Source organism: Tauraco erythrolophus, chromosome 14, assembly GCF_009769465.1.
Source record: "Tauraco erythrolophus isolate bTauEry1 chromosome 14, bTauEry1.pri, whole genome shotgun sequence".
Taxonomy (NCBI): domain Eukaryota; kingdom Metazoa; phylum Chordata; class Aves; order Musophagiformes; family Musophagidae; genus Tauraco; species Tauraco erythrolophus.
In genome coordinates, this window is record NC_141478.1 from 9306627 (window position 1) to 9319179 (window position 12553).

Sequence of the window (12553 nt, forward strand, 5' to 3'; positions counted from 1 at the left end):
AGTTACCAATCGGAGGAGATAGTTGCTTTTGCTGGTATTCAGCCTGGAGGTGACAAAAAGACAGATTTCCACTCTTGCCCTAAATGACAGATTTATAACATGCAGAAAATTGACTTGCAATGCCAGTGCCCTGGCAGCTGGGAGCATCTCCAAGCCCTGCATGTGAAGTTTACTCTGGGAGTGCTTGGTGGCTTTGGTGGCAGGTGGAACGGTTTGGACCTGGCTTGGGAGCTTCATTGTCAAATGGTGACATGTCAGAGAAACAGAAAGGCAGGCTGTTACAAAGGCTGTGCCTCTGAGCACACACCGTTGATAAAGAGAAAAGGGATACAAGCGTCCTCCTCCAGCTTTTAGCATTACTTTCTGCAGCTGAGCACTGAGCACTGTAACATTTTTGCTCTTTCATCAGTTCACAGAAGAGTTGTGCTGCCGTGCTTAATACAGGAGCTTTAAAAGCAAACATGCTTGCAGCGGAGGTGTTGGAAAATCCCTGTAGCCATTGGTTTCTGAGAGTAGTGTTTACAGTCACAGAAATACATTCACATTTCTGCTGCTCCACTTCTGATCATACACTGTAGAAGGATGCTACTTAAATAAACAGCCAAGGCCGTGTGGAGACTTGTTTCGTGTTCTTATGGGCAAGCTGGTGGTTTGCTTTTTTCCTCTGGAAGATGCTACTGTGGAGTTTGCTACGAAAGCTGATGTACGCTGGCTTCTGACACTGATAGTGATCACCGGTGTGTGATGTCAGGGCAAGATGAAAGGCTGCAGAAGAAGGAACAGGAGCCCTGTGTTCCTGGAGCAGTGCTCAGGAGTCCAGAGGTTTTCTGGCTGGGAGGTGACTTTTTACATGAGTAATAAGAAACCTTGCAAGCCTGACTTTTGTGCTTTGCCATTCAGGTGGCTATTCTGCACTTGACGCAGATGGAGAGACTAGTTCCGTGGGTCACCTAAGCATGGGAGTGAATGAGGGAAGATTTCCCATCTTGGGGAAGGGAAAATATTCTTGTCATTCCTATCAGTAAGATTAACAAAGTGACCAAACGTAGGAATTGGCAGACTGCATCATCCCTTCTCTGACTCTCCTAGTAGCCAACAGCAGAGATACCGACAAGGATATTCACAGTAGGCAGATGAAAATAACCTGCCCCCCTTCAACATCTTTTCCTAATCCATAATAGCTAGAGGTTGGTTTTGACTCTGAAAGTGCAGGGCTTTATATCCTTCCCAAGATGTTTGCTAGCATGAGCTCTGCTTGTTTGAGCTATTCTTGTTATCCACATAAATGTGCAGCCTTTGCTCTCTACTTCTGCCCTATCATTTCAGGCTGGTGAATGGAGCTGCGCTCCCCGGGTTTCTCTGGGAACACATCACTGAAGAGGATGTTCTCTGTCCTTGATATTTCTCAGTCTTCAAATCCACCCTGATTGGCAGCCAGCCCTTCTAGCATCTGCTGAATTGCTTTCAAGATTCAGTGGGATTTTTTTTTTTTTATGTTTAACTCTTTTGTCTCTTTTCTAAATTTTGCACTTCATAGCTGAAATGGGGCTCACACAGATTTTTCAGGTGGGACCAAGCAGCTTTTCCATTCCTGAATCATAAACTTAGGGAAAGGTATTTCTGGAAAAAGCGGCATGGTATCCAGAGAGGACAATGCAGAGTAGAGGAGAAAATAATGTTTAAAATAAGCAAGATGGTAATTATGTGCTCAGATAACTTCTAAAAACACGTCAGAAGTTTATTGTCAGAAAATCTTCCTGAGAGCCATTTGCAGACAGATATGAAAACAGCTGGGATTGTCATGGTGTGGTAGATCATCTCTGGTTAGGCTAGGGCTAGAGTTACTGCCAAACAATTTGATGTGTCTGTACTTTCAACCTCTCACAAGTCGGTAAGAAATTCTGTGAAAGCCCCGTAGCAAGCAGGCTGGGATTGTATATCAGCCCCTCCAAAGCTTCTGCTCTTTATTCACTTGCTCGCTTTAGTAGACGCTGACATAAATGAGCCTCCTTGGATGAAATCCTGACTCCATTTAAGTATTGATTTCATTGATGCTGGGATTACAGCCTGGAGTTCGGAGACGTGAGGATGGGTTACACAAGCAAGCCCTTGACTGCATGGCTAGGGAGTCAGGTCCCATCTGTGGCTGAATTACAAGGTCCTGAATACTGTCTGTGCGTGACTTACAGTCTTTTTTGTTTGCTGTTGTGTGTTGCTGTAGAAGTGGAACGCAGTTTCCAGGCTAAACAACAAAATACGCTTAAGCCATGGAGTCCAGCCAGGAGTCCTCGCTCTTCCTGGTGAAGATCTTGGAGGAGCTGGACACGAAGCAGAATACTGTTTCTTACCAGGACCTCTGCAAGTCCCTGTGTGCGAGGTTTGATCTATCTCAGTTGGCCAAGCTCAGAAGCGTGCTGTTTTACACCGCTTGCCTGGATCCTAATTTCCCAGCGACTTTGTTCAAAGACAAAATGAGATGCACTGTAAACAATCAGCAATCAAAGAAAATCATGGTTGCAGCAGATATAGTAACAATATTCAACCTCATACAAATGAACGGGGGAGTGGCCAAGGAGAAGCTTCCTGTTGCAAGGCAGAAAGTGAAGAAGAAAGAGTCCTTCGAGTCCTGCAGATCTGACACGGAAGTCTGCAATATGGCAGACTGCATGCCCAACTGCGAGCTGAACGACCAGGAGTTCAACCGGGGTTTTCCAGTCAGAAGGTCTTTAAAATGCAGAAAGATGGACTGCAAAGACTGCCAACAGTTTGTCCCCTCATCAGAACCCAACTTTTTACTCGGCGTTAATAAGGAGATGAAGGGCCGGGCTGCCTCTCTGGACAGGCTGCAGGCACTGGCGTCCTACTCCATCGCCACGTCTCCACCGTGCGAGATGCAGAGTACGTACTTCCCTATGAACATTGAAAACGAATCTATTTCAGACCAGGACTCCTTGCCTATAAGTGCAGGCATAAAAGAAACTTTCATTTCAAATGATGAGCCGTTTGTGATGCAGTCGTGTGTCCAGAAAAGAAATATATTCAAAGAAGATTTTCATAATCTGATTACAATATCTCCCAGCTTAATACCATCCAACAAAAAGCTGGAAGATGGACACAGAGAGCCTCAGAACAGGAAAGAAAGCTCTAAGCAGGCTTTCTTCAACCACAGCTTTGAAATGCCATACAGCAGCCAGTACTTGAATCCGGTTTATTCTCCTATACCAGACAAAAGACGAGCGAAGCATGAAAGTTTAGATGATCTTCAAGCTTCAACGTATTTTGGCCCAACTACTATTCTTGGACCCCAGGACACCAAAAAGTGGACTGGAAAGCCAACCAAGCAAACTGCCTGGCCAGCTAAAAGCTGGAGTTTAAATACTGAGGAGGTACCTGACTTTGAACGATCATTTTTTAATAGGAAGCAGTCTGAAGAGAAGCCTCGATACCAGAGTTCCAACAACCCATCTGCAAACTTTCCTTCAGCTGACAGGCATCAGTCCTACCTAAACGTGAAGGATCAGCAACCAATTATGCAGGCAAACTATGCTGTGAAACCAAATGGGCATAAACCCAAGGAAATTCCTTCCATTCTAGATGTGGAGAAACACGAGCCAGTCAAAAAATTTAAGGATAAAAGCATTAATTGTACTTCTGTTCAGATCTTAAGCATTGACAGGACCATGAGTGTCGGGACGCAAACGGAGCAGCAAGTTCTGGACCACAAGAAATGCAAGGATCTGTGCGCGGCGGGCCAAGCCAAGTATGGAGAGCGGCACTCTCTTAAGCAGTCGGATGATGACTCTGAAATTGTGAGCGATGACATCAGTGACATTTTCCGATTTTTGGATGACATGAGTATCAGCGGGTCCACGGGAGTGATGCAGTCTTCGTGCTACAACAGCACTGGTTCCTTGTCTCAGGTGCATAAATCAGACTGTGAGAGCTCACCTGAGCACAATTTGACTAAAATCTCCAACGGGAGTGCCTGTAACAAATTAGATAAAGTGATCCGGGCAGATAATAGTAACACAGATGATGAACTAAAAACGAGTGTCTGCAAATTAGTTTTGAGGATTGGCGAAATAGAGAAGAAACTGGAATCTCTCTCAGGCGTCCGAGAAGAAATCTCCCAAGTCCTGGGAAAATTAAGCAAGTTGGATCAAAAAATTCAGCAGCCAGAGAAGGTCAGCGTACAAATAGATCTCAATTCTTTGACAAGCGAGGCTGCGTCAGATGAGAGTAACTCCCCACAGATATTTCAGTGCCACAATACTCCTCATGGAGGCAAACTGGAGAATAATCCGGAATGGTGCTGTTCAGACGCCAGTGGAAGTAACAGCGAGAGTCTTCGAGTAAAAGCCTTAAAAAAAAGTCTGTTTACTAGGAGGTCATCAAGATCATTAACAGAGGAAAACAGTGCAACTGAATCCAAAATAGCGAGTATTTCAAACTCACCCCGAGACTGGAGGGCTATTACTTACACCAACCAAGTTGGCATTACTGAAGAGGAGATGAAAGAGAGAGATGGAGGAGAAAATAAGGACTGGCATAGGAAATCTAAAGAGGTAATTTCAACTTTAACTCACATAATAAGTGCTTAAAAATAATCTAGTTATGAATGTTTTCCATAGTCATCACAAGCCTCAGGGTACCACAATACTTTGCCCTGCCATATTATGCCTGTCTTTATTGTTAACATAATGGAGTGATTTTGTACCTATATGTTATTGGCAGCTGCAATATGGTCAAGTTGTTCCTAAAAAGCTTTGCTCTTTTGAAAAGGGAGGGGAGGTAATGTGGGTGACATCTTGGGAAGAAGATGGTATTCTTCATCATCAGTGGCGATATAAAGAGGCCAGGTGATCAACTTGGTGAAAGGATGAGGGGAAAATTGAAATTCTCTAGTGGTTGTTTTAGAAGGGATATCTTGAAATTGCAGTGTGACGGCTTTTATCGGTGAAGTATGTGCACATTTAAAACCAACAAAACAGATTCGTGGGTTCAAATCCCTCAAGAAAAGAATCCTTGTAGGGGTACCGTGAGATACTAACTGTAGCTGTGTTCTCTATATCTGACTTTCATGGTCATTTAAATGAGTCTTAAGCCTCTCATTGTGGAAATGCAGCATAGCTGTGGTCTTGTTTTGGTTGGTCAGAAAAACTGCCCATTCCTGCCAACAGCTGTCCCCCACCGTCTTCACAGGTCACAAAGCTATTGCGGCCGTCCTTGTGCTGAACTCTGGTTGCTGCTCAGTTGAAACTATGTGAGGTGTGGGTGGTTGTTTCTGTTTCATGGACAGTGGAGAGGGTTGGGGTCCTTCAGCTTCCTTGTCAATCAGGACCATATGATGGGCCTCCTTATGATGAGGAATGAGGGCAGAGAAGGGTTGAGAAAGGAGAGGAAGAGGTTTGACGGAAATAAGTGCAGTTGGGTGAACAGGAAACCGTAAATTGTGGGTTATTAGTAGATTAGAGAAGGGAAGAAGGTTACCCTTAGTAAGCTCAAACCTTGGCTTTTCTGTACATTGATCTGCCCAGGATGAAACGCTGACTTTGAAAGTCCCTTCCTCGCTCCTGCAGTAGACCATGACTGACACTGGATCGGTACCATGGATGATGTGATGTCATGGGGGTGCTACCTCAGGGCTTCCCTCAAGACTTTTCCATGTTAAGATTTGATCTGGAAGGAGAAATCTAGAAGCCTGCATGGGTGTCTCAGCTTTTCCAGATGTCAGGGCCATTTTCAGAATAGTTTGGGAATCTGTAAAGAGCACAAAGCCTAAATTTCCTCTGCTGCATCAGCTTTGTTTTCATGTTATGGTGAACATGGAGTTGTGTCTGCAAAATACCTCTTTGATCTGGTTTTGAGAAGAAGGTGGGCAAATGGATTAAGGTCATCCAAAACCCTTGTCCTAGCTAGTACTTTTTTTGTCTTATGGTGATTCTGAACGGAATATCTCTGTCCCTTGTGTTTAACCCCCTCATAGTCCTGTTTCTTCTCTCAAATTCTTTTGAACCCTATTGCAGGCAGACAGGCAATACGAAATCCCACAGCCACATAGACTCTCTAAACAACCAAAAGATGCTTTCTTGATTGAACAAGTCTTTAGTCCTCATCCCTACCCTGCATCACTCAAGTCACACATGAAAAGCAACCCGCTCTACACAGACATGAGGTTGACAGAGCTGGCTGAAGTGAAACGCGCCCAGCCGTCATGGACCATAGAGGAATACACGAGGAATTCGGGGGATAAAGGCAAGATTGCAGCATTGGATCTACAAGTGAGTCCCATTTGTTTAATTTGAATGGCTTGACTGCGAATGGGTGTTGCCAGAATATACATTTAAGAAGGGATTTGGGTAGCTCAGGAAGGAGCTATGCAGGGTTGAGCCTCTAATCTTGCTGATCCCTATCCATCCTGGCCGGGGACAAAGAAAAATGTGGATGTTTGATTGCTGAATGGTGATCCTTGACGGGTTGGTGCTCCCAGCTTACTCTGCAATGGAATGATGTCTACTAAGTCATTGTGGTGTTAGAAGCCCTAAAGATGAGTTTAGGGATAAAGAGGTGCAGAGATGAGCTGGTCCCTAACTGCAGCAAGGCAGAGTGGTGCAGAAGCTGGCATTGCTGCTTTTTCTTCTATCCTTGTTCTGTCTGAATTGTTCACAGAGAATTTAAGTGTTAGGGCTTTTTTCCATTTTGCTAGGAACATGAGACTTGTTTGCATTTTAGTTCAGCTTGGAAGTGTGCAATCTTTTCTGCAACAAGCAGAGCAGAGTGAGTTACTGGGAGACAAATCCAAATTTTGAATTTAAATTTTCCCAAACTGTGATGCATTTCAAATCACAATCCTGATATATAATGGGCTGCCCAGACTCAGGACTGAGTGCCCACGTTGGATACTCTGTCTAACCTGGTAAACGCAAGACATCTGTGAAGGAAGGTATCTGAGCACAGGTTTAAAGAGGAAGCATGAAGAATGACATCCAAAATGTGTAAAGACCAAACAAATGTTGGTCATGGAATACAAAATGGATCACATAATGAAATCCATGCTGATGCGCAGATCAGTGTGTATCATTGATATGCGTTTATACAGCTGCCTGCAGGGCTGGCGGGGGTACTGGTGCTGACTTCAGACGTTTGGGGCTCCTTGCATGTGTGTGTGTGCCCCAGAGCCAAGCAAGCTGTCTCAGCGAGCCACAGGCTTGGCAGCAGTTGGGGCACAGTGACCAGTGCTGCGCTAACGCACCTCTGTGATCAGCAGCCTGCACGCTGCAGCCACACTCAAGCAGGGAGTCTGCCTGTCTACGAAGATCTGCTGGCAGCGAAGGTGGCATGCACGAGCCCAAGACTTGCGGCTCCATGTCAGCTCTTGATGGCTCAGTGCTGAGGTGCCTAACCCAGCTCCAAAACCATCAGACTAAGCCTTGGGAGAGCATCAGGATACTGTGAGAAAGACTTGGTTAGCCCGAGAAGACCTGCCGTGCCTCAGGACCCTGTGTTAGTAATTAAGACCATCACCCCCACAGTGCTGTAGTGCAACTCCCACTAGCGTTTGTGCAGGAATTTGTGCGCAACAAGTTCAACTCCTGGCTCGGCTCACGCAAACTTCCCTGTCCTCTCCAGCCCCTGCTCCTCACTGGGGCTAAAGTGCACTCAGAGAGAAGCCAGGTAGCACAGGGACCAGGCTGCATCTTGCTTTGGCTGCCCACTGCTTTTTGGGTCTTAAAAGCTTTAGAGGGCTTACTAAATTCCTATCCTTGGCATTGCAGACTGTATGCTAGAGTAGGGATAGGCTGAAAGAAGTTCCTCTGCAGGCGGTCGCAAAGCGTCCCTTACCTGCTGCACGGAGGCAACAAGGGAGGTGATATTTGGAGGCAAAGCTCCCCTGGGAGAAGTGTTCTCCATCTGCTCCTCGTAGGGCTGTTTCGTTCCCTGTAAGCAGCTCTGCGCGACTGTGAGCAAACCGGAGAAATCGGCTTATTGCCATCATTTATCTTTAGGATAAAGGTGATAAAACTTTACTGGTTTGATTCTCTCCCTCCAAAAGGACTGTCAGTATGGCATCTACGCCGCAAAGCCCATGTCTAGACTTTATAATAGAGCTTACTGACAAACTTAAAAAATAGGCACAGACTGATGAGTGGGTTTTTTTCCCAGTGATTAAGTTTATTAGAACTGAAAGTAAATACATTATGCTTTAATGAACATTCCTACGTCTGGCAATGAAATGGGAAAGGAAGCTGATTAACAGTAATGGGCCTTTTTAATAATGCATCTTCCTTCTGAAGTAGTTAAAAGGTCAATACCAAGGCAGAGAGGTCCAAAGCTGTAATTTCCTTGAAGCATGGCACAGCTGTCTTTGGGGTTTTTCTACCTTTGTTTATTTAAAATTCTTCCTGGCACTCGACAAGTCCGCTGGGTTTTCCTTCAAAAAGAAGAAATTGCAAAACTGCAGTCAGGGCAAAGTTTGTCCCAGGTGAGGGGTCTGTGTGAGATCTCATCACTTCACTCTGTGTGTGATGATCCACTGGGATGAAGCGTGGTCAGGCTATTTTCTGATGCCTTCAGAGATGAGGTTGCTGTTTTTTTTCAGAAGGCTGGACTAGATCATTCAGAGCCCGAATGGTACAATCTCAGACTCGGCCGATGGTCTCTGTTTCAGCACACTAGTGCTGTCAAAGAGATCTCCATTAAACGATCATAAAACTGTTGCTCAATTTTAATTGTTTATTTCTGGGGTAGCTGTAAAACTCCTTCTTATAGTAGTTCTGTACATAAAGCAAACGCGGCTTTCAGGCAAAGGAAGGTTTCAGCCAGTAGCTCGCGGCCACAAAATCTGAATTAGCCAATTAAAGGCTTACCCAAATCCCTCTCGAGTCAGCTGGAGTTTCTTTGTGCAGAGTCCAACGAGCTTTGGATCAGGTCCGTTACGAGCCCAGAAATGATATGTGTTAGGCTATTCTCACTGGAACATTTTTATGTGGAATCTTTTTCATTTTTTAAAGAAATGGCTTTTTGGAGCCCCAGACACTGAAGACAGCTTCAAGGAAAAGCTGTCATTTTTTGAAATGTTCCTTTCTGCTTTATTCCTTTATGCTGCTAACTGCAATATAATGTCTACTGTTTGGGTTTCCCCCATTTCCCCCCATTTTCCCTAACAGAAAGGATGAAAGCAAAAAAGCAAGCAAGGTGGAAATGCAAAGCTTGAAGAGCTCAAATTCTAAGGAAGAAAAAACTAAAAGATAGAAAAGAAAACGTTCAGCTGAAGACACTGATAAAATTCCCCAGGTCGCCTTTAATTTTCTGACCAAGTCAGATTTTCTTCACTGGTTTGGTTGGTTTTTCTTTTTTTTTTTGGTTACCTGTGTGGAATGGGAGGGCAAAGCCTTTAATTTCTTAAGCATACTCTTAAAATCGATGCCAACCCAGAGAGACTGAGACTTTGGCAATGAGCAGAGTATTGCCTCCCCTGGAAATACAGATCATGCCATCGAGGTTAAATGATCTCATCTGTGGACATCGTCCAGAGTAGTGCGTGGTACCAAATCGCACGCCAGGCGTCCAGCCCCGCTTCTCCTCCTGCCCCTAAAACCAAGGCAGCATCATGCACGCAGGTGGTTTTAAGAAGATGGAGCTGGAAGGAGAGCTAGAAGCTGTGGGTCACCTTGTTCTGGCTGGTTTCATGGAAACCCACTAGCAGCCCCCTCCACGGGGTGCTCGGCACCTGCTGCCTGTGGGTGTGTTCACACCCTGAAATGAAGGGCCGGTGTCTGCAGGTGTTGCCGCTCCAGATGGGGTCTGCAAATTGCCCGTCCAGACGGACTGGGTGCCAGATGGGGCTGGGCGATCGCGCCCTGCAAGCAAGTTATGGTAGCAAAATTAGGGTTAGCATTATAAAATGGAGTGCATGAGGAGTATATGTTAAGAACTCTTCCCATCAGCTGAGCCTTAATAATTTAAAAAGCAGTAACAGACCGGTAGTTGCTGACATCTTTGCTGTCTAGCAGATTAAAGAGATTTTATTTAAATGCCATCCAAGATGACGAAGTTTCCGGCAAATCAGAGATACGTGAGGGATTTTGCAGCAGAATTATACTGTTGCAGGAGTTTAATTTTTGCAGTATTTTGTTGCCACTTTCGTCAGCCTTATGGAACTGGCACCAGGAGTCAAAGGGCTGTGAGAAGTGGCAATAACCCACTTTATCCTGACAGCAGACCCAGATGCAGTTGAGAGGCCATCAGACACACCTGCTTTACTTATTTATTTTATTAATGACAGATGCCAGACAATTAACAACTGTTTTCTTTTAATTTTTAGACTCAAGAATCTTTAAACCCAAACAACTTGGAATACTGGATGGAAGACATTTATACTCCCGGCTATGATTCCTTATTAAAACGCAAGGAAGCTGAGTTCAGAAGAGCAAAGGTTTGCAAGATAGCTGCCCTGATAGCAGCAGCAGCTTGTACAGTTATTCTGGTCATTGTTGTTCCCATTTGTACAATGAAATCCTGAACCTGTGGACAGACTCGTGACTCCTGGTCGCTTGTATCTCGGATAGCTCACGCTGTGTTTCAAACGTCTGATGGCAAAACTGTAAGGAATTTGCTAAGGAAGTATGTTCTGAGGATATCCTGATGGAGAATGCTGGAAATGTAGGCAAAACACAAAACAAGAAGAGCACCAGTATTTTTTTTTTTTAAAGTATTACTTTAAATAACAGACTGTGTGGCGGAGTTAATGGGAACTCGGTTCAATTTTTATGCATTTTTAAAAGTGCAATATTTTTTTTTTTCCTAAAGAAACTATATAATGTTTTACAGAATCAGAGACTGATGAGAATCCAGGCAAAAGAGGAAGGTTGTCTGAGCTATGTTTCATTTAACGGAGGTATGGGTACATGGAGGTAGCAATGTATAGAAGGGAACGTTCTATATGCATTACATCGGGGAGCTAGGAAAGTCTTAAAGCTCTCTACAATGTAGAAAACTCTGAATGTATTGTATTTATTTTATAGTATTTATGTATTTCATGATCATTTGATTGAAAGCAGACTGTGTAGCCATGAACAGAGTTCATTCCTATGTTCAGATTAAAAAGGGCTCTTTGTATTTGGTCTTGCCCTAAGACCCACTCTATCATCACTGAGTACTTAGCTAAGTGCAATGTGCTGCAGACCAAAAAGATTCTGTTTTAAAGCAATCACAAGAGGTTTTAGTTGCTTCTGTGGAATAACGTTTGCATAGAGCTGGCAAACTTGCCTTGCCAAAAGGGTATTCTTTACCTCCGCAGACAGTGAAATCGTCTCAGTTTCACTCCTGCCAGCAAGCAAAGCTGGCAAATCAAAGCAACTCTCTGTTAAAGTTCTTGGAAATGTAATCTGAACAGTTATAATTTTTTTTTTCACAAAGTCTTTGTGCCTTTTTTTAGACTGTAGATTAAATAGAACTGTTTAATTTTGCTATTTTAATCCCATAACATAAATCACAGCATAATGGGTACTAACGGAGGTTCTTTTCCCGCAAGCTTCTGTACAGTTCAGAGTGCTCCTCAAACAGCAGGGCTGGTGGTTACTGAGCACTTACATTAAGGGCACAGTTTTTCAGCGCTAGTGGAAACTTGCTGTTAATGCCATGCGTTCAGCACAGGGAGATCTTTTGCTTCCCTCTTGCTAATGTACTTAAGGATGATGGTTGACTCTGCCGGACAGCAAGCACTCTGTATCCCATGGGAAATGTCTATTTGATGCTTTACACTGAATGCAAATAGCAGGTTCAAAGGAATTCTCAAGCTATGGCAGAATTTACCTGCCATGGTTAGCAAAAGCAAATACCCAGACAGTATTACTCTTCCATCAAGTACAGATGAAAAAAAAATAGTAAAAAAAATAGTATTTTCAGGAAATAATGTGATCTTGCCGGTCCTCTAAGGGAAAGGAGATTCTTTTAGTGAATGCTCTGTATGTAGGGTAATTTGGTTTCTTCAGAAGCAGCCTCCTTACATGATGACACAGCAGCCAGGAAAGCATCGAATGCTCGTTCCTCCGGCTCTCTGGGATGTGCCACACTCGCTGTTTGTTTCTGGCTGGTTTAAAAAAAGTAGGGAGGAAAGGGTGTGTGGGAGGCAAAGGCTTTGTTGTGACTTCAGATGTGTGTCAGTTCTTTCCTGCAGCTGGAGAGCTGCTTATGCGGCTCATGTGCGGTGTTTTATTTTGGGATAGGTGATCCCTGGGGCCGTTGATCTATCAGGAAAACAAAGGTAAGCACAGGGTCGAGTGTCCCATCAGCAAATACAGAACGAAGATAAGTCCATGGACCAAAATCTGCACCTGCCTGGCCTGAATCCTGACACAAATTCTGTAGCTTTGGCCCATTCCTAGTACCAAGATTATTTCTTTTTCCTCCCAGATGCTGCAGGATGGAGTCACAGCAGGGAGGGAGCAATTCACACTGTCTATTTTCAGCTGCCTTCGGTTATGGTATGATTCAGAGCACCTGAATTTAGGAGCTCAGGATCTGTACGTAGCAAGTATAGACGGGGTAGAGA

At 44.3% G+C, this 12553-nt stretch overlaps 1 protein-coding gene across 1 annotated transcript; it reads left to right on the top strand.

The window, feature by feature from the left end:
* The first annotated feature begins 2267 nt into the window (after positions 1-2267).
* MINAR1 (membrane integral NOTCH2 associated receptor 1) lies at positions 2268-10522 on the top strand. Its single transcript, XM_009985181.2, has 3 exons — positions 2268-4565; positions 6027-6281; positions 10325-10522. Exons 1-3 carry the CDS (start codon positions 2268-2270, stop codon positions 10520-10522), a joined length of 2751 nt encoding a protein of 916 aa, XP_009983483.2.
* The last annotated feature ends 2031 nt before the right edge of the window (positions 10523-12553 follow it).

Excerpts from the sequence above, each read along its gene's own strand:
- MINAR1 (XM_009985181.2), top strand. The coding sequence starts at position 2,268 with ATGGAGTCCAGCCAGGAGTCCTCGCTCTTCCTGGTGAAGATCTTGGAG. Across the intron at positions 4,566-6,026 it reads GGCATAGGAAATCTAAAGAG|GCAGACAGGCAATACGAAAT; the intron begins GTAATTTCAACT and ends ACCCTATTGCAG. Across the intron at positions 6,282-10,324 it reads TTGCAGCATTGGATCTACAA|ACTCAAGAATCTTTAAACCC; the intron begins GTGAGTCCCATT and ends TTTAATTTTTAG.